This window comes from Ranitomeya imitator, chromosome 5, assembly GCF_032444005.1.
Source record: "Ranitomeya imitator isolate aRanImi1 chromosome 5, aRanImi1.pri, whole genome shotgun sequence".
NCBI lineage: Eukaryota > Metazoa > Chordata > Amphibia > Anura > Dendrobatidae > Ranitomeya > Ranitomeya imitator.
In genome coordinates this window covers 644,644,262-644,666,390 of record NC_091286.1, presented here as the reverse complement: position 1 = coordinate 644,666,390, position 22,129 = coordinate 644,644,262, and the positions used below count along the sequence as shown (strand labels likewise).

The 22,129-nt window shown below is 43.8% G+C and overlaps 1 protein-coding gene across 1 annotated transcript in view; it reads left to right on the top strand.

Annotated features, from left to right (window-relative positions):
* The window catches only part of HS1BP3 (HCLS1 binding protein 3), a 91,562-nt gene extending 70,182 nt beyond the window's left edge, over window positions 1-21,380 (top strand). Inside the window, exons 5-7 of the mRNA XM_069728146.1 lie at window positions 7,626-7,795; window positions 12,693-12,825; window positions 19,913-21,380. Coding sequence (XP_069584247.1) covers window positions 7,626-7,795; window positions 12,693-12,825; window positions 19,913-20,147 — 538 coding nt within the window. The 3' untranslated portion in view covers window positions 20,148-21,380. The remainder of the gene's footprint in view (window positions 1-7,625; window positions 7,796-12,692; window positions 12,826-19,912) is intronic.
* The last annotated feature ends 749 nt before the right edge of the window (window positions 21,381-22,129 follow it).

Below are 22,129 nucleotides of genomic sequence, written 5' to 3'. Positions count from 1 at the left end.
ACGGCTCTACGTTATAAACTTCTGTGAAGCACTTGGGGGTTCAAAGTTCTCACCACACATCTAGATAAGTTCCTTAAGGGGTCTAGTTTCCAAAATGGTGTCACTTGTGGGGGGTTTCCACTGTTTAGGCACATCAGGGGCTCTCTAAACGTGACATGGCGTCCGATCTCAATTCCAGCCAATTCTGCATTGAAAAAGTCAAACGGCGCTCCTTCACTTCTAAGTTCTGCGGTGCGCCCAAAAAGTGGTTTACCCCCAAATATGGGGTATTGGCGTATTAAGGAGAAATTGCATAACAAAATTTATGGTTACATTTCTGTTTTTACACTTGTGAAAATAAAAAAAATGGTTCTGAATTAAGATGTTTGCAAAAAAAAGTTAAATGTTCATTTTTTCCTTCCACATTGTTTCAGTTCCTGTGAAGCACGTAAAGGGTTAATAAACTTCTTGAATGTGGTTTTGAGAACCTTGAGGGGTGCAGTTTTTAGAATGGTGTCACACTTCGTTATTTTCTATCATATAGACCCCTCAAAATGACTTCAAATGTGATGTGGTCCCTAAAAAAAAATGGTGTTGTAAAAATGAGAAATTGCTGGTCAACTTTTAACCCTTATAACTCCCTAACAAAAAAAATTTTGTTTCCAAAATTGTGCTGATGTAAAGTAGACATGTGGGAAATGTTATTTATTAACTATTTTTCGTGACATACCGTATTTTCCTCTTTGTAAGACGCACTTTATTTCCCCCAAATTTGGGGGGGAAATGTGGGTGCGTCTAACAAAGCGGATATACCGCTTACCATTACAGGCTGGGAGGAGGGGGTGTCCGCCGCCGCTACCGCCTGCCGCCGCTGTCATCCGCCGCCACTGCCGGGGTTGTCCGCTGCTGCCCCGGGTGATGCTGAAGGCTCCGGTGCTGCGGGGGGCTCTGGCGACATTTTGTGAAAGACCAGAGCCCCCCGGCAGTTCTTCCATGCGTTCCAGTATGACTAATTCCGGGAAAATGGCCGCCGGAATCTCGAGAGATGAGATCTCAGCGCTGAAATCTCATCTCCCGAGATTCCGGCGGCCATTTTCCCGGAGTCAGTCATACTGGAACTAACTCCGGGAAAATGGCCGCCGGAATCTCGAGAGATGAGATCTCAGCGCTGAAATCTCATCTCCCGAGATTCCGGCGGCCATTTTCCCGGAATTAGTCATACTGGAACGCATGGAAGAACTGCCGGGGGGCTCTGGTCTTTCACAAAATGTCGCCAGAGCCCCCCGCAGCACCGGAGACAGCCCTACAGCACAGGAGCCCCCTGCAGACCCCTCATCCCAGCCTGCAGCAAAGGAGCCCCCTGCAGACCCCTCATCCCAGGCTGCAGCACAGGAGCCCCCCTGCAGCACAGGAGCCCCCTGCAGACCCCCTCATCCCAGCCTGCAGCAATGCTCCACTCCTGCCTCCGGCAACGAGCCTGGGACCCTGATCCACCACAACCACAACCCCTGGTAAGTAATAAGACGCATGGATTATAAGACGCCCCACCAATTTATTAAAAAATAGTTTTTTCCTATTTTTCTCCTCAAAATTTGGGGTGCGTCTTATAATCCGGAGCGTCTTACAAAGCGAAAAATACGGTATCTCTCTGATTTAAGGGCATAAAAATGCAAAGTTTGAAAATTGCAAAATTTTAAAAATTTTCGCCATATTTCCGTTTTTTTCATAAATAATCGCAAGTAATATCGAAGAAATGTTACCACTAACATGAAGTACAATATGTCACGAAAAAACAATCTCAGAATCAGCGGGATCCGTTGAAGCGTTCCAGAGTTATAACCTCATAAAGTGACAGTGGTCAGAATTGCAAAAATTGGCCTGGTCATTAAGTACCAAATTGGCTCTGTCACTAAGGGGTTAAATAACAGAAATAAAAAACAACAATAATTAGTTTACTCCCGGGCTGTGTAGTCTGGACCGCCCCCTCTCACGGACACAAGTTACAGTAGGTAGTGGGCGGTCCAGACTACACTGTCAGACTGCAGCGCAGCAATTCATTTCTCTTCCAGCTATTTGGAATATTTTACAAACTTGTGAAGGTATGTCTCCGTCGTGTTTTATTTTTAGATTTACCGACTGTTTATAAAAAGGTTATTCTTAATTTAACGGTGCAGGTTTACTTTATCATTTACGTCACCTTGGATTTAGTGCCAACGCTCAAGTTCAATTGCAAACAAAAGATAGAAAAATTACAATGGTTGCGCTAAAGAAGCCTTTAGCGTTCTGACAATCCAATCTGCCCCGTGTGTGCGCCTGACGTGGAGGCGGCGAGGGCAGGCGCACGTCTAAACAGACTGCTCTCTCGGAATGTGTTATGATTCCAGTCTCCTCATCTGACAAGCACTTTTCCCAGTTGCTAAGATATGGAAATACTTCATTAGGACATTTCGTTCCTTACCAGGAAAAGCTCTTGACTAAAGTTTACTACTGAGTTCTAGCTCTTGAAAGGTTTTAACCAGGCCATTTATAGGAACCTACTCTCAGCGACTGTTCTACTTGCGGAGTCATTCGCAATCGGCCTCCCATGTTGAATCCTCGTATATGTCATAAAAGCAGCCAAGTTGTCTAAAAAAGGTTCCAAAAATGCAATGTAAAGCACTGGCTATATTATCAGTCTTCGTGTTTGGGGGAGGTCAAGGGGATCTCCAGCCGCATGTACCAGTAATCGATAGATAACATCGTGCAGGCTCCATCACTCCCTGGGGAGGCGTGTGCACAGATGGATATTTTGGCTTTTGCGACAATATTAGGATTAGGTTAGTGCACATGTGCTGCTCCTAGACTGACGGTGTCTGCGCGAGATGTCAGCCGGGGCAGCAGGGCACAGAGACGAGTGACCTGTCAATCACTAGCATGAGGCCGGTGCCTGGAGGAGAAAGCGGCTGGAGAGCTGTAAGTGCAGACCAAGCACTTGTATTCGCAAGCTCATTTGTATAAGAATTCTTCGATGGATCACAAGACAACAGAGAAACACATTTTTTATATACAAGTATGTAAATAATCATCATTACTTGTACATTTACTGTGATTATGTTACTTGGTGGGTGTAAAAATCTGCTAACAGGTTCCCTTTAAGGAGGTGTGACTAGTTGCTATTAGGCTACGTTCACATTGGCGTTCCGCCAATGTGCGTCGCTGTTGCGCCGGCGACGCAGTGGCGACGCGCCCCTATGTTTAACATAGGGGACGCGTGCGTTTTTAGGGTGGCGTTTTTCGACACTTGCGTCGTTTCCGACGCTAGCGTCGGACGCAAGAAAATGCAACAAGTTGCATTTTCTGTGCATCCGATTTTGGTCAAAAAACGACGCACGCGTCGCAAAACGCGCGCGTTTTTGCGCGCGTTTGCGCGCGTTTTTTCGTGCGTTGCGTCGCCGACGCAGGGCGGCGCAACGCTAGTGTGAACGTAGCCTTAATAGGACATTACATGTAGATTATCCTGGGGCCCCATTTCCTGAACCCTCTAAAATCACATGCACATTGACCATACAAGGTAGGGTGTATGGGTGTTGCATAGCAAATAAGTATGTGATATTTTCAGGGTCAGAGAACATATCTAACAATGATAATAAAGATGTCAACTTCCATTTTTTTTCAATTATTTCATATGGAAAATCCAAGCCAAACCTTAAAGTAAGATGTATAGCATGCACGTAGTGATATATATATATATATACTTATATATACACATATATATACATGTGTGTGTGTGTGTATATATGTATATATATATATATATATATACATATATATATATATATGTATATATATATGGATATATATATATATACGGTATATATATAGAGACAGCGCTTCCTGAGTGAGTTGGGGACGCTCGCTTGGCAACGGGATTAAAGCACTCAGGCACAGTTTCTCACAAAAAGCAGTCTTATTTGGTTTATTTAGGCATCATAAACCACACCACGACAGTTCATTATATACCTCCCTGGGACATATAACAACCACTGACAGTCTGTTCCAGTGGCAGATACTTCTCTGCCCGTAACCCCCTTTATCTGGAGTTACCTTACAGGAGCTCCTGCTCCACACACTGACTCCTGCCAGTCCTGGTTACCAGGGAAGCTGCCGAACTGGGATCACTGTCCTTGTGACCAGGGCACTTCAGATAGTCCAGACCCGCAGACGGAATTGTAGCTTCCCCAACACAGTAGCCAACCCAACCTCTGTAGATACAGCCTCTCCATGCACTAGTCAGAAAGTCCAGTCCCCGGTATTTCCAACACACAGGCCTTCAGTCCATGGCTTCACCATGTGCTTCCAGGAATCCAGTCCACTCCAGGACATTCCAACACAGACCATCCAGGACTTTACACACTAACCACTCTGGTCCATACGCTCTGAACATGTGACCCCAAACCCTGGTCACATTATGTACCTGTAACCACCCCCATAGGTGGGAGGTGTGTGTGGTTAGCTAGTCCTGCCCAGCTCTCCGACTAACCCTGCAAGCCTCCCTTTTAACTATACAAATACTTGTGGGACTACAGGTTCCATAACAACAATACTACAGGCTTACAGCGCAGACTCCCTCTGCTACACATACCGGCCATTTACAATCATGCCGGACACTGTTTAATTATGACCATTACAGATACGCCTCCATGCGTATCCTGAGGAGCACATACAGCACCCCCTGGCTGTAACATGGGTCACTGCATCACAATAAAAAATATATAATACTTTTAGAGGGGTGCCATACAAATTAGATGGCTCAGTAAAGGTGGTTGTTGCTTCGACGAATGTTCAGCCGAAGTACAATGGCTCATTGAATTTCTCTTGAAGAATCATGCATTTTTCTCCATTTTAGTTTCTATAAAAAAAAAACTAAAAACTTAAAAAATTAATTCCCATTTTTCTAACAAAAACAATTTTCAGCTAGCATTTATCTAGACTTTGGGATTCTTAGAGGTCCCAGAGTTAAAGTTGGGAAGACGCATGAGATAGATTCCTGTTGTGAATTCTGTTGTCAAGCTCCCTCCTGTGGTCATGAATGGTACTTTGGCTGGTTCTGTCCATGGGCTTCCTCTGGTGGTTGTGAGTGGGGCTGCGGCTTCTGAGTTTCCTTCCACAGGTGATGAGGTTAATTCGTTAGCTGGCTGCTCTATTTAACTCCACTTAGATCATTGCTCCATGCCACCTGTCAATGTTCCAGTATTGGTCTAGTTCGCTCCTGGATCATTCTTGTGACCTGTCTTCCCAGCAGAAGCTAAGTTCCTGCTTGTTTTTCTCTTGTTTGCTATTTTTCTGTCCAGCTTGCTATTTTGATTTTTGTCTTGCTTGCTGGAAGCTCTGGGATGCAGAGGGGCGCCTCCGCACCGTTAGTCGGTGCGGAGGGTCTTTTTGCGCCCTCAGCGTGGTCTTTTTGTAGTTTTTGTGCTGACCGCAAAGTTACCTTTCCTATCCTCTGTCTGTTCAGTAAGTCGGGCCTCTCTTTGCTAGATCTATTTCATCTCTGTGTTTGTAATTTTCATCTTCACTCACAGTCATTATATGTGGGGGGCTGCCTTTTCCTTTGGGGAATTTCTCTGAGGCAAGGTAGGCTTTATTTTTCTATCTTTAGGGCTAGCTAGTTCCTTAGGCTGTGACAAGTTGCATAGGGAGCGTTAGGAGCAATCCACGCCTATTTCTAGTGTGTGTGATAGGATTAGGGATTGCGGTCAGCAGAGTTCCCACGTCCCAGAGCTTGTCCTGTATTATTAGTAACTATCAGGTCATTCCGTGTGCTCTTAACCACCAGGTCCATTATTGTCCTAACCACCAGGTCACAACAGATTCCAACAATCCTGCTGTCACGCAACGTCAGGGGAAAAGAAGGCCGGTCCTGTCTAAATCATTTGGTTTGACCAACTATTATTTAAAGGGACTCTGTCACCTGAATTTGGCGGGCTATGAAAATGCCCTGTTTTCTGTCCGGTGGGCGGTGTTTCTTCTTTTTTCCTCCACCCCATCCTTCCCCCGCTGTCCGCAATATTTTCCAGAATTGGAGTAGGTGTCCTCCATAGTTTGCGTGTGCGCATTGCAATCTTGTCTAGCGCACGCACAGTATGCTTTGCCCATCTGCGGGCAAAGCTGAAAAGCATTACTGCGCATGCGCCGGCGCACTATGTCCCGGAACACAGAGAAATACTTCCGGAACATAGTGCGCCGTCGCATGCGCAGTAACGCTTTTCGGCTTTGCCCGCAGGTGGGCAAAGCATAGTGCGCGAGACAAGATTGCATTGCGCACGCGCGTACTATGGAGGACATCTACTCCAATTCCAGAAATTATTACGGACAGCGGGGAAGGATGGGGTGGAGGGAAAAAGAAGGAACACCGCCAATCGGACTGAAAATATTTTGCCTGTGAATATTGACAAATACTTTGAATATTTCATAAAATATGTTTTTTAAAGCTGTTTACTGCAATGCAATATTACTTCCTCTAACCGCTCTGCTTGAAATCTTCTTAATTAGCAGGAGGCAAGCATTCTGCTAAAAGTACAAACTAAATTAAAATTAGATTATAGTTTGGACAACTCTGCATTATAATAATGTGTATATTAATCTGGTCTAAGGGCACAGTATGAGCGCTTCCATTAATCCTCTCTTCTAGAATCTGTGCTCACTGCGCGTGCTAAATAGACTCAAAAGTCTGTGCTGATTCGTTTCATAATATATCTTTATAGGGATTTAACCTTGCTTCAGTATTTTTATATGAAAAGCTGTTGAATTGTTGCCAGGTCACCTAAAAAGAGAGCCTGCGAGTCTTGCCTTCTCTTTCTCTCGTAGAGAAATCTTGTGAGTCCTGATTGTCCCTTCACCTCACCATTTGAAAGGAAAACATGACTGCCCTGCTTTTCCCTCCCACTAAGAGAAAACTTGTGAGTCCTTCCCCTCCCACTTATATAGAAAGTCTGAGGATCCAGCTGCACCCCACCACTTCTTGGGAAAGCTTCTAATTCCTTCTCCAACTTAGAGACACCATGACACATGCATTTCCTTCCAGCATTGAAAACAAGTGTTCCTCCTTACCCTTATCGAGAGCACCTGAGAGTCTCAATTGTAGAGCGAGAGCTTGAGTCCTGCTTCCCACACCCACTCATGAACCAAGCCTGAGAGTGCTTTTCCTCCCTTCCCCTCATAGAGAAAGCTTGTGAGTCCTTCTCCCTCCCACTGATAAAAAGAGCTTGAAGGTCCTGATTCCCTTACCACTCACAAAGCCTGTGAGTCCTTCTTCCTCCTTCCATTTATATGGAAAGAGCTTGAGAGTCCTTATTCCACCCATCCTCTACTCAGAGAAAGCCTGGTAGTCCTGATTCCCCAACCAGAAAATTTTTTGTGGATGAGTGCATATAAAAAAGTGGATTTACTGTAATCCCTGTATCGGTGGTGGAAGTAGGACTTCCAGGCTTCCTTCCTAAGACCTACTAACATTTAAACATCATTTTACATTCAAAGGAATAGAGAATTATACTGTATATGTTGGGATTTATAATGCCAATTTTGTTATATACCATCTGCCTATGCAGTTCTGTGTATTCTATTTTGAATAAAGACATTTTATATCAACATTTTCTGTCATGTGTCAGGGAAAAACGAATAAAGAAGAAATTCATTCCTAAGAAAACTGAAGATCCCAAATTACCGCCGAACGCAACATTGGCTCTTTTTGATGATGAAGTTGATCCAGATTCAGAGTTGTTTAAAGCAAGTGCAAATAATTCGGCCACAAGCAAGAAAACCTATAAGTTGTCAGATGGTGAGTAAAGTAGAAACCTGAAAGTGATGCAGCAAAAATTCTACATAAAAAATGTATGCATCTGTATTTATGGTAAGTTTCATGGTGTTGACTGATCTTCTCATTGCTTCTTTCGAGAAATGTTTCAGTCTTATCAGCTTGTGGAGCTTTAGGTTCAGAGCTCAGGGGCTTTTTCTGTGCAATTTCTTTTACTGCCTTCTAAACTTCTCCCTACCCTCCTTTCCAAATTGAACCTGATTTTTCTAGTCCTTGAGGCGTGAACCAAAGAAATTAGATAATTGGGTAACATTTCCTTCTGAAATTAACCCGTTTACCAATTAAATTTTTATAAATGTCACTCTCTGGTTTAATATGTTGTTTTGGGGGTGTGTACAAGTTGCAATTACACATAGGTATAACCGATCAGGCAACTCAAGGAAAGTTGAAACCTGACGTTAAATAATGGATTATGATATTTGCTTCTTTTGCCTTCAAGATCGTTTTCTCTGATGCATCTGCTTGTGGAGCTTTAAGTTCAGAGCTCAGGGGGCTTTTTTTTCTGTGATGATTCCTTATTTCCCTCCTCTTCCATTTGCTCCCCTTCGTTTCCAAATTAGATGGTTGATATTTTCTTCAGAAATTAGTAAATTCATCCCCTTCACTTTATAGGAGACAGTATCTGGTTTAATAACCAGATAATATGTGGACATAAATGATGTGACTACACAAAGGTGTCCTGTTCTTCTGATCACTCAGCCTTGGAATTTTATTTTGGAGACCTTGTATTCTCTTTTCAGTTTTATTGAATGCTCTTTCAGTCTTGTCAACGGTCTAGTGAAAATACTTAAAAAAGTACCCGGACCCTCTGGGATTCTTGGCCCACAGACCACTACCAATGGAAACTTCTGACTTGTCTCGTTCTTCTTCCTTCGTCTGACCTCCAAAACAAATTAGAAGATCGGTAAAAGTTAAGGCATCCAAACTACTAGGGAACTTATTGTTATGTTTCTGCCCCTATAATGGGTAGAACTCTTCTAATAATGCACTTTGATTTTCCTTACCTCTGACCTTTCCGTGTGTGGTGGTAAACATTGAGAAATCATTTTGTATCTGATTTTACAACTTCCTACCCTACTCCAGACGATGGGTGGGGGTTAGACGTTTCGTGACTCAGTAGAGTAGAACATGTAATCCCACATGTCATAACACAGATGATATACCGAGCCTGTCGATGGGTTTGCCGTCCGCCAGTGTGGGACGCTCCGTGCAGATGGGAAAACACCAGGAGAGTTATATCTCCTCTACACATTGGTATTTTTTATATAAATAATTTAGGGCTGGGTATGTTTCCTCATAGGTTGTTGTCTGCATGATCTCTCGATTTTCTTTACTGTCAACCAAAGCGAAATCAAAACAGAAATATTTTACTGGAAAGTCTGTTTAATAACAGTGAATACTGCGTAATACCATTGAGCAGAGGTGTCAAACTGCATTCCTCAAGGGCTGCAAACAGGTCATGTTTTCAGGATTTCCTTGTACTGCACAGGTGATAATTTAATCACCTACACACATAATGATTACAGCACCTTGTGCAAAGCTAAGGAAATCTTGAAAACACGCATGGTTTGCGGCCCTCGAGGAATGCAGTTTGACACCCCTGCCATTGAGTATAGTACCTCACCGACAACATGCTAACTAATCGACAAGTAGCATAAACCTCTCCACTGAACGAGAGTCTGATTAGTTGTTTAACATATATTTTGAGAGACATCAAGGAGAACATGACATATCTTTATCTCCTTCCATTCCTTTCACGCCATTTTGCCAAGGCTGTCAGGTTAAGTTGAGGTTCAGCCCAATGTCTGCATTCTCAAACCAGTGGACTTCACAGCTGTGTGCCCTTGTTGTGTTGAGGACAAGTGCAGGAGTCCTCTACGGTAAACTAGCTCAGAATGGTGCATGCTGCAAATTTTTCCTACATGGTCCTTCGGTCCGTGTCGAAAAATGCTCATCTGCACTTGCACATTTACAAACATTGGTCCACACATGGTAGTGCACACATGGACAGCATTGAAGATACCATATTGATTTCAAGGTGAAGAAGTTAGCTACTTCCTATATTGCAGGGCAGCAATCAGGAATTTCTGAACCCTATATGGCCAAGGCATCTAGGCATTTTCCACCCCACTCCACCATAACTGGGGATGGTGGCAACAGTAAGAGGCCGAAGGAGACAGAATGAGACTTGCTAAATTTTTTCAGATCCTCCAATTAATTAAAAAAATGTAATACTAACCTGCTTTCTGTTGCAAGTACCCCACATAGCTCATCACTTCTTGGGCTGCTCACCGACAGATCATCTAATCTCTGAATCTTTGACGAAGCATTGTGCCACTGTGATCCAGCCTCAGTCTAATTCCAGCTTGGCCCATTTTTTAAATTTTTTGTCCTGGCCTCTGATGGCGGCCCTAGCTATTGCTATGGCATAAGGCAACCATACCCATCATTTTCACTGTTAAAGCCACCAAATTTAAAATTGTTAAAATGCAGGCTGGCGATTCAGATGAATGACCATCCATGAAATACAGGAACAAGAGTCAAAGTCTGAGCACTGTTCATTTAAGATAACCCCTGACAAATTACATCTCTAGAGCGAAACCACACATTTATACTGCCAAGGTATTTGTTTTCAAATTCCTGACTTATATGTGCCCCTGATGCAGCCGATTAGGTGAAACCCAAGTCGGTCAAAACAGCCAAGCATGTTTTTACACAGTATTATACAAGTGTGTCGTAAAACTAAGTTACCGTGGTATTTCACTATTTCAAGATTTTGCCATCATTTGTGTATTATTAAATCTAAGAAGCAATTGCCCACTTGATTTGGGAAAGCTAGATAGGAATGTTTTTTTTTTACTTGTTGGTGTTGCTAGTTGGGTTTCCAAATTTATTGTTTAGTATCGGCTAGTTTTCTTACCATGTCTCTAAATCTATTGTTAGTTGCTCAATAGTCATAAAAAAGATCAAAAACGCATTTGGCGCATGCAAGTTACCAGAATGGAGGTGGTGAGTCACGCAGGCTCAGTCCTTAAATATGTCCCTCCTGAATTGGTGGATGTCCCACAGGCAAGCATATGTCATTATGGTACAGTTGTGATGGAATCCAGCGGATGTTCGGAGAAGCCAGGTCTACTGACCTCGGTTCATCTTTGCGCATGCGCCGGATGCCGCCTGGAGCGAACTGTAATCAGACATTTATGATTTTACAGCACTGGGAATTCAAATGAGGGTTTCCGTTTTAAAAAATTTTCAAAATAAAAAGACAAAATTGACATGAAATATTTAATAATTTTATGCTATAAACAGAAACACGGATAGAAAAATCAAACCGCGATGTTCCATTTATGGGGATGCAGTGTTCTTCTAAATGTGTACTCATCACAGCCTGTAATTGGAAACCCCAATGTTATAAAGTGTTTCTGATGTTTTCTGGCAACCAAGGAAAAAAATAATTACTGGAACGAGGCGAGATGTGTAAATACTTTTAGGTTTTTAGTGAACTGTTTTAAACCGTCCTTTAGTTGAAGAGTGGTGTTCAGTGTCAAAGACCTGTCAGACCTCCACCTCCCTCCAATGTATTATTACAGCTTTATGTAAGCAGCTGCACTCCTGCCAAATTCTGGGACAAGTATTCGGAAAATACAGATGAGAACAATGTAGGGGCAGATCTACTATTCTGACTTTACCTAGATTTACCCTTGGGGTGGTTGGAGAGGAGTTGCTCCAAATTTTAAGGTGGAGCATTTGGTTTTAGACGTACCGTTATTGCTCGTATTATGTGGCTCATTGGGGGCAGAGCTTTATGTTGAGGGCATTGCTCAGCTGTAAATGAGGATATGGCTTAAGATGCGCCATTGCGTGACAACATTTTGGCGCTAAAAATAAGAGGCGGTATATAGCCGTTCTACAGATTTGCCAAAGTGATTATCAGCATGAGCCACTTTAATAAATTTGGCTCATTTTCAGCATGAAGAGGAAGCCTGGCAGCAGCTGATCCTTGGCTTCCTCTTCCTGCTCAAAACATCGGAAGGCGTAGACCGTGACGCCAATGCTGATTCGACGCCGGCGTCACGTGTCATAACCCTGCGAGAGAGCCCCAGGAAAGTGACTGCCTACCGCGCGGGAACGGTGCCAGCATGGGAGGTGAGTATAGGCTTTATAATGTTATCGGGACCAAGCAAGGGATATGAGAAGAAGTTGTCCAAGTAGTGGACAACTTCTCTAAGAGATCCATGATCAGACTGTCGGTACACTGGACTCTTTTAAAGAGTTTTTTTTTTTTACACTTTTTAGGTATTTTGAATTGTTTATCCTCTGTGCACTTACATTTTTTGTGTTTGCTTCAAACCATAGTGTTGTGACCATAGACGCCTCTGCGTGCCGATTTGACACTGAGTAAGACTCAAGGGTGTAAAGTAAAATTTGGCTGCACAACGGATGTGTATCTGATCAGTAATTATAGAGCAGCAAGTTCATCTGCCTGGGGTCCTAAGGTTTACCTAAGAGCCGGGGCGGCACGGTGGCGCAGTGGTTAGCACTGCAGCCTTGCAGCGCTGGAGTCCTGGGTTCGAACCCCACCAAGGACAACATCTGCAAAGAGTTTGTATGTTCTCTCCGTGTTTGCTTGGGTTTCCTCCGGGCACTCCGGTTTCCTCCCACATTCCAAAGACATACTGATAGGGAATTTAGATTGTGAGCCCCATCGGGGACAGTGATGATAATGTGTGCAAACTGTAAAGCGCTGCAGAATATGTTAGCGCTATATAAAAATAAAGATTATTATTATTTTATTATTATTATTAAGAGCCTAGATGGTTGCACAATGAGCAGTTCATTAAAATCTATTGTTTTCTCGCAGATATCAAAATATTTGAGGAGCAAGACTTAGGAGGCATCGTAAAAGTAGGAGATTCACTGCTGCTGCTGTCTGCATGTGGTAATAATCCTTCCTTCAAACCATCAACGGCGGAGGACACTGATGCACTATTCAGGTATGGACTGCAGTAGCTTTTCGAACCTGCTTGTGATGAGGTTTCCACATAGTGTAAGTCGTTTGTTTTTCTTTTTTTTTTGTGGAAAAGGGCAGAAAATAGACAGAAGTTTCCTGTATCGTAGGGACGTCATGTAGTACTGTAGCAATCATGCAATAACATAGGTTTATCTTGTAAACTGTAAGGAATGGATGATGTAGGACATTTCTACGGACGTGATAGTGACCAGGTAGTCAGGAAAATGCATTAGTCCTGGATGGTTTCTGGGTTTAGGAAAGTCAATTAAACTGTTAAACTGGTGAAAATAGCAAATTATTAGTAGAAATGTATTCAGGGTATTTCTTTACAACAGACCGTGCCATCCCGGACCCCTCTGGACAATGACATTTACTCCCTATGAAGACGAGTCACAGTCGCGTGCATTACATGTCCTTATATATACCAGTAATTTTAATAATGTATTGTAACCTCTGCTCCGTGTCTCCCACAGTAAATGACTTAAGGGTACCGTCACACTGAAACGACGCTGCAGCGATACGACAACGATGTCGATCGCTGCAGTGTCGCTGTGTGGTCGCTGGAGAGCTGTCACACAGACAGCTCTCCAGCGACCAACGATCCCGAAGTCCCCTGGTAACCAGGGTAAACATCGGGTTACTAAGCGCAGGGCCGCGCTTAGTAACCCGTTGTTTACCCTGGTTACCAGCGTAAACGTAAAAAAAACAAACACTAAATACTTACCTTCCGTGTCTGTCCTCCGGCGCTGTGCTTTCCTCTGCACTGTCAGCGCCGGTCAGCCGTAAAGCAGAGCGGTGACGTCACTGCTGTGCTTTACGGCTGGCCGGCGCTCACAGCCAGTGCAGAGAAGCACAGCGCCGGAGGACAGACACGGAAGGTAAGTATTTAGTGTTTGTTTTTTTTACGTTTACGCTGGTAACCAGGGTAAACATCGGGTTACTAAGCGCGGCCCTGCGATTAGTAACCCGATGTTTACCCTGGTTACCAGTGAAGACATCGCTGTCAATTCAGCGATGTCAGCGGGAGATCCAGCGACGAAAGAAAGTTTCAAACGATCTGCTATGACGTACGATTTTCAGCGGGGTCCCTGATCGCAGTAGCGTGTCAGACACAGCGAGATCGTAACGATATCGCTGGAACGTCACGGATCGTGCCGTCCTAGCGATCAAAGTGCCACTGTGTGACGGCACCCTAAGATTAAGACATTACCAGGAAAACCACAGCACCAGTAGTGAATGGGACTTTAGTTATATAGTGGCAGTGTGGTCCTCAGCATGCACATGCACTACCTGGTCAGCCCATTGCTTTCAATGTTTACTGCCCAAATATGAGAGCTGTTAGTTGCATTTCTTAGTGGGTCAGAGTTTGGAAGACTTTCGTTTTGGTGATGGATGTAGGTGGAGATTTCTGCCCATAAAAAATACTGATGGTCAAAATTATTCAAACCCCATTGTATATTCTAGGGTGTTCAAGTCAGGCAACTCCAGAATATTCCAGGACATGTTCTGACGTTCAAGCCTTGGCAGAGGTACGCGTGGGATCATTGTCCTCTTGGAGTGTTCAATTATGCCCGAGCTTTAATTTATCAAAAGGCATGATGTTTCCTGATACTTGATTGAATCCATCTTGCCCTCAACACTCTGCAGATTTTTAGTGCTAGAGGAAGCATAGTGGCTCCAGATTATTACGGCGCCACTGCCGTAGAATCATAGAACGTTAGAGTGGGAAGGGACCTCAAGGGTCATCGTGTCTAACCCCCTGCTCAGTGCAGCACAGGATTCACTGTAGACATCATCAAGCCACGGTCATGCTTCACTGTAAGCATCACTGAGCCTCCAACATGCTTTACTATAGACATCACCATGCCTCCACAATGCTTCACTGTAGGCATCACAGAACCTCCACCATGGTTCACTGCAGAGATCACAGAGCACCGTCATGTATCACTGTAGGCAGTGAGTTCTTTTTCAGTGTATTTTTCATTCTTCTAACTCCAGTCATACCGTTGATCTGTGGGCCCCCAAAATTTTGTTTTTTTTTTGTTTTAATTTTCAACAGAGCAGAAACCTAAAAGTCTGTAGTTTATTTAAATGATATCGGGTATATTGTAGCCAACGTTTCTTCTACTTTTAGGTCCGTAGATGTGACTTCTTGGAATCTGGGCATGGAGTCCATCAGCGTTTAGTTTGTGCCTTAGCGTGCAAACTAAAACCTCCATGACTGCTATTACCAACTCCCGCTGCTTGTCTATTGCAGTCACTTAATGGTTTTTGACCACCTGCCTACTGAGGAATCTGTTGGCAGCTGGTGACTGCTTCTCCTTTCTGCCATGTTCAGGTAGTGCAGTGAGGGGTCCAATAACTTTGAACTTGAGAACTCTGCTTTCAGTTGCATCTCTAGGACCATTCAGAACCTCTATGTATTCTTTTCCTTGTTTGTGCAGGGTAATGATCATTGCTCTTTAGTATTTGAACCCCTTCTTGACAACCCAAGAATTAGTGAACTGGAGGCCATTGTCCATGAGGATGTTTGTCAAGAAGGTGATGCATGAGTAATTTGTGCTGAATTTGGAGAAACCACTTGTTTATATTAGTTATGTTGTGATCTTTACATTGTTCTTGTTTGATTGATTTATCGCAAACATCAGTGTGTCAATTTGATATTGAACCTAAATTACAATACGGGCTGAATAATTTTGTTTGCAGTCAATCAGTGCCCTTTTAAGGTCCATTTACATGGGCTGAGACACCCTGCAAAGGGGGGGAGGGTAATGATTAAAATGATTGCTTTGTCCCCATAAAGTTTGCATATTGCTATGAGAACAAACACTTTTTATCACAAGCGAATGTGCTGCCGACAGGATGAGTGTACACGCGTTGCACGCCATGCCATGTGGTCTCACGATGACAACTTTTTTTTATTTAGTTTTTTTAGTTTTTTCAAGCTAGATGATTTTGATTTTTCTATTCTAAGATGGTTCTCAGATTTTGCTGATTCAGGTAAGTGTTGATGAAGTTAGCAAGATGGAGTCCTAATATACATATACGTATAGCTAGAGCCAAGAGACTGATATTGGGATAATCTGTAAAATACTGTAGCTACCCACATGCTTGATCAATTTGTGCTACATTGGGATAAGCAGTAAAATACTGTGCCCACATGCTTGATTGATTTGCACCATGTCACTGGGAGCTTTCATGCTGCTAGAACTGTGCCCTGTATGTGCCTTGGGTTGGTGCATCAGACTCATGGTCTTCTTAGTAAATTTAGTTTGTGGAAGAGGGCAGGTTTTGTGTAGCAGTAGGGAGCCATAAGTGCTTTTACATGATGTACTGATTATACTCATATTCAGCAGGGAGCTGCTTTACTGGGTGTGGTCAACATTTGGGGAGACACAGCACAGAAGGTAGCTAAGAGGAGAAGGGAGCTGCAGCACATATGATGTCTCCAGCTTGGTGGAAGTGGTGGCAGAAGTGCCGTCTCCAGCTAGGAACACTGATGCTGTCTCCAGACAGGAGGAAATAGTGGCAGCCATGGCGCAGGAGATGTTTTTTTCCAGCTAGGAAGAGGACGCGTCAGCCCCAGTGCAAAGGATGAAATTTTCAGCCAGGATAAGGATTCTACAACCACATTGCAGAGGATTATGGCTTTAGCTAGGAGGAAGCAGGCACATCGCACAGAATAATGCCACCAGCTAGGAGGAGGCAGCCACAACGCAGAAATTGATGTCACCAGCTAGAAGGAGCAGGCAGACACACCTCTGAGGATGATGTCACCATCTAGGAGGAGGAGGCAGCCACAACGCAAAGATTGATGTCACCAGCTAGAAGGAGCAGGCAGACACACCCCTGAGGATGACGTCACCTGCTAGAAGGAGGAGACAGCCATACCTCTGAGGATGACGTCACCATCTAGGAGGGTGAGACAGCCACACCTCTGAGGATGACGTCACCATCTAGGAGGAGGAGACAGCCACACCTCTGAGGATGACATCACCAGCTAGAAGGAGCAGGCAGACACACCCCTGAGGATGACGTCACCAGCTAGAAGGAGGAGACAGCCACACCTCTGAGGATGACATCACCAGCTAGAAGGAGCAGGCAGACACACCCCTGAGGATGACGTCACCAGCTAGAAGGAGGAGACATCCACACCTCTGAGGATGATGTCACCAGCTAGAAGGAGGAGACATCCACACCCCTGAGGATGACGTCACCATCTTAGGAGGAGGAGACAGCCACACCTCTGAGGATGATGTCACCAGCTAGAAGGAGCAGGCAGACACACCCCTGAGGATGGCATCACCAGCTAGAAGGAGGAGACAGCCACACCTCTGAGGATGACGTCACCATCTAGGAGGGTGAGACAGCCACACCGCCGAGGATGATGTCACTAGCTAGGAGGAGGAGACTGCCACACTGAAGAGGATGTCATAACCTAGAAGGAGGTGGAAACCACACTGCAGAAAATGATGACACCAGCTAGGATGAGGGGGCAGCCACAGCACCTTTACATGGCTGGTCTTGTCAGAAAAAAAAGTTAACATTTTTCTGCTAGGCCTACTGTTAATGCACCAAGCCATCAGACAGCCATGAGCAACGGTTTGGGGAACCCTGTTCTATGCCAGCACGGGCAATGCCGTGGTGTGGAGTCTTAGGAAGTTACCTTTTCTTCACCCTTAACCCCTTTTGGAGGTATGACCTTTCCTAATTAGATCGCTAGGTTATTATTATTATTTATCTATATAGCACCATTGTTTCTATGGTGCTGTACATGAGAAGGGGTTACATCAAAATACAAATATCACTTACAGTAGACACACTAAAATGGTAGCTTGGTACAGATTGGAGAGGGCCCTGACCTTGCGGGCTTACATTCTACAGGATGATGGGGAAAGAGACAGTCGGTTGGGGGTTTCCGCTTCTCCGATGGTGTTGAGGTGGCAGAGTGGTCATAGCAGGTTATAAGCTTTCTTGAAGAGATGCGTTTTCAGGTTTGAAGAATTCAAATGTGGTAGCTAATCGGACATGTTGGGGCACAGAATTCCAGAGTCTGGGGGCTATTCAGGAGAAGTCTTGGAGGCGATTGGGTGAAGAATGATTAAGTTTAGAGAACAGAAGGAGGTCTTGGGAGGATCGGAGATTACGCGAGGGAAGATATCGGGAGACAAGTTCAGAGATATACAGAGGAGAAAGGTTATATATATATACATCTGTGTTAGTAGTTTGAACTTGATACGCTGGGAAATTGGGAACCAGTGAAGGGATTTACAAAGGGGGGAAGCAGGAGAGATTAATTAGTCGGGCAGGTTTGAAGAACAGGGCAGAGTCAAGGGTTACTCTGAGGCAGCGGATTTCTCATACAGGGGAAAGTGTGATGTCATTTATTGTGATAGATAGATAGATAGATAGATCAGGTAGGGAAGATATGCGAGATGGAGTAAAGGTAAGTAGTTCAGATTTGTCCACATTGAGCTTGAGGAAGCATGAGGAGAAGGAGGATATGGCTGATAGACACTCTTGGATTCTGGACAACAGAGAGGTGACATCTGGGCCAGAGAGGTAGATCTGAGTGTCATCAGCCTATAGATGGTACTGGAAACCATAGGACTTTGTAATTTGCCGCAGGCCAAGGGTATAGATGGAGAAGAGTAGGGGTTCTAGGACTGAACCTTGAGGGACACCAACAGTGGGAGGGTGAGATAAGTGGGTAGTGTGGGAGTAAGATATCTAAATGTGTGTTTGGTAAGGTATGAGGAGATCAGGATAGGGCAAGGTCTTTGACGCCAAAGGAAGAGAGGATCTGTAGTGGGAGGCAGTGGTCAACTGGGTCGAAAGCAGAGAAGAAGTCTAGAAGGAGTAGTATAGAGAATTGTAGGTTAGCTTTGGCTGTAAGTAAGTCGTAAGTCATTTTGGTCAAGGCCGTTTCAGGGGAATGGTGGGGACAGAAGCCGAACTGTAGGTTGTCAAAGAGTTAGTTAGATGCGACGTGAAAGTTCAGCTTGGCTGTGTTGCTCAAGGAGTTTGCAAGCAAATAGGAGCAATGATATGGGGTGATAGCTGGACAAAGCAGTTGGGGCAAGGGATGGCTTTTTGAGGATAGGTGGGATTGTGGCATGTTTGAAAGAAAAGGGGAAGGTACCAGAAGTTAGTGATAGGTTGAAGAGATTGGTTAGGGATGGGATAAGTGTGGTGGTGAGATTGTGGAGGAGGTGGGATGGGGTCAAGTGCACAAGTGGTGAGGTATGATTTGGAGAGGAGGTGAGTAAGCTCTCCTTCACTGATGTTGGAAAGGAAGGATATGGGGTAAGGCCATTGGTTTGGAATACAAAGGGGTTGTGGTGGCTGAACAATAAAGACTTGCCTTGTTTGGTTTTACTTATTTGCAGCTTTGAGAGTAGTCACCATGGTGTACAAATGATCAAGGGTACATACCAAGTGCCATCAGTGATCAAGATGTCAGAAAAGCTGGGTAGGCTACAAAAAGCAAAGCTGCATCACTGTGACTAGATTAAAAGAGCAAATAGAAGAGCATAGTCATGATGTAGTAATGAAGAGCAAATTAGCCAGATTTCCACATCTATTTGTCACAGCCTGAGTATAGACTGTGATGCATGGACTTCGTGTGGTTCTTTTGACCCAAATTTGACAGCCTTAGCCTCACCTGTAAGGCTGTTAAGTTCAAGTCAGGAGACCTGCAGCCGGTCCATGCATCATTCCCATGACACACTGATGAATGCACCTGAAGGACAAGAGAATCCAGATCGGAAAATCGGGCAAGGTTAGGTTTAGGCATGGTGGACCATGGAGTCGGAAGTGTTACCTCTGTGGAAGCATAAGTGGTGCCAGAACACAGACAAGGATGGAAGCAGCACTGACCCATGCATCCATCATAATGTCATGTCAAGTAAGCTTGGCAGACAGAGGATGCGGCAAACTTCACACAGTCCGCACAAAGGAGGGATGCAATGTTCTGTATTTGATGCATACGTGGGTTACATACCATTACTATCACTCTTAACTCCTGAATTTACAAATGACGTTCTGTATTTCTTTACTTATGCCTTCAGGGTTGAAGAAGATTTGGAGAAACTTTTAAGTCTTGGAATGAAGACAAAGAATAAGCCAAAGCCACAAATACCTGCCAAGCCCACATTTCTGAAGAAGTCCAAGAATTCCACCAGCCCGTCACACGCGGATATAAAGCCCTCAGAGCCCAACGTACAGGCCATGGACGAGTCCGACATCCTCCAGTACATTAAAGAGAACGAAGCCCCAGACAGTGACTCACTCAGTCTGTTTTGAAGGACTGATGCTGATCTTGCTTTCTTTTTGAAGTGTCCTTTAAACCCTGTATAAACAGCAGCCTAACACCCCAGTGATTAGGAAGGTAGGGAGAACTTAGCTCTAGACCAACAGTACATGAACTAGTTAATGCACTGCCGTACAGTCGCTCATCAGCCCTTGCTGGAAGTGATGAACCCATTTTCAAATACCTTATGAGGGAATACCAAGTAAAAAGATGGTGGTTCCCATATTCTAGCAGAGTAAAGAGCGGCTATTAAATGGTTCTCTCGCTCAAAAGGATCCAACATTACATTGGCAGATAATTGATTTCTGTGGATACAGTGTAATACCACAATTAACCAGTGGAGGTGCTGTGGGGAAATTGATCACCTGCTGCCTATTTGTTTTACTAGCTAATGAATCCGACGCCGTATGATCAGCTTATAGTTGGGAGTCCTTTCTAAAAAAACAACCAAACAAAAAAAACGGACAACCCATTAGCTGGAGGAGAAAGTGGCTCCTAAGAATGTCTCTTATTCTGGAGGACTCTGGATGGGTTCGGAGTAAATGGGCAGTCTATTGATTTCAATGCTCAATGTGTAACGCATAATGTGGTGGGTGTGTCTGAGGTTCTGAAAAAACATTACTCATTGTGTATTTTTTCAAAAATATCAGATGGAGGGATACTCATCTTCCATTAGCCCCTGTTGATTAGAGGTAAACCACTCTGGAAGTGATGTCTACGCCGTCTAAATGTCACAGGACTCCTGAAGTCTGTGATTGGCTGCAGTAGTCAGGTGATGAGGAGAGCTTCTTATTGGATATTTCTCTTCTAGTCATGTGACCTCTACAGCCAATCACAGGCTTTTTGGCGGACTACGCTGGATCCTCAGAGGTGATAGAAGGTGAGTATCCCTTTTTTTGATATTTAGAGATAGTCAACACCTAGGAACATTATATTTTATCATCAGACACCCCCTTTAAGACATTTTCACCCCTTAGAGTTTCTTCTTTCTATTAGCTAGAACTGGGAGCCATCAAATCCCTTGAAAACAATGGACATGCTGAAATCAATGGCTCCTCTAATAATTTTTTTTGAGGTTTTCCAAATTAATAAACTCCTACTAGCTATGAAGTTTTCCAAGGAACTGTAATTGTTCTATGCAATCAGTAAAAGTGATTATTCTAATTAAGGCCTTAATTTTTATGGTCCTGTATGATTGAGACACAACAATAAATCTACAAATTATATCTGTGAGCATCTTATGTAGTAAATGACATGTTTGATAGTTACGGTACTTTATATCTGTGTTTTTTTTTATTATTTTTATATGAATTTTCACTTTACTTTTTTCATATTCCATTTACCAGTTTAATTTATATCCAGAAAGGAACATTTTTTGCCGGTAAGTAAAAAAAAAAAAACTAAACACAATAATGAATTATTCCTGGGGACAAATACATGTGTGGTGAAGCGATGGATATTTATATTTGTTTTTTAAGGTTATATTCACACAGGTCTGAGTGTAGTACAGACTCGGCAAAGTGCATCAGATTTTCTAAATCTCACCTACACAAAAAAAAGAATTCTCTTGGAAACTGAGCTGTATGAAATCCGCTACACATCCATTTTGCCAGGATCCATTGAACATTTTTTTTCTGTTTCCTTAAAGAAAAACCATCAGCATGTTTTGCTATGCAATCTGAGAGAAGCATGATGTAGGGACAGAGACCCTGATTCCAGTGATGTGTCACTTGCTGTTCTACATGTTGTCATTTTGATAGAATCACCGTTTTCTCTGCTCCAGATCTAGCAGTGCTCAAATGCTGAGCTGTGTATAACCCCGCCCTCATCACTGATTGGCAGCTTTCTGTGTGCCAATCAGTGGCGGAAGCGGGGTCATACAGTAGTTGACTAGAGGCACTAGATACCTAGTCATGTAGTGATAATCTCCTGCTGATAAAACACTGATTGTAATTAAACAGCAGCACGCAGCCAA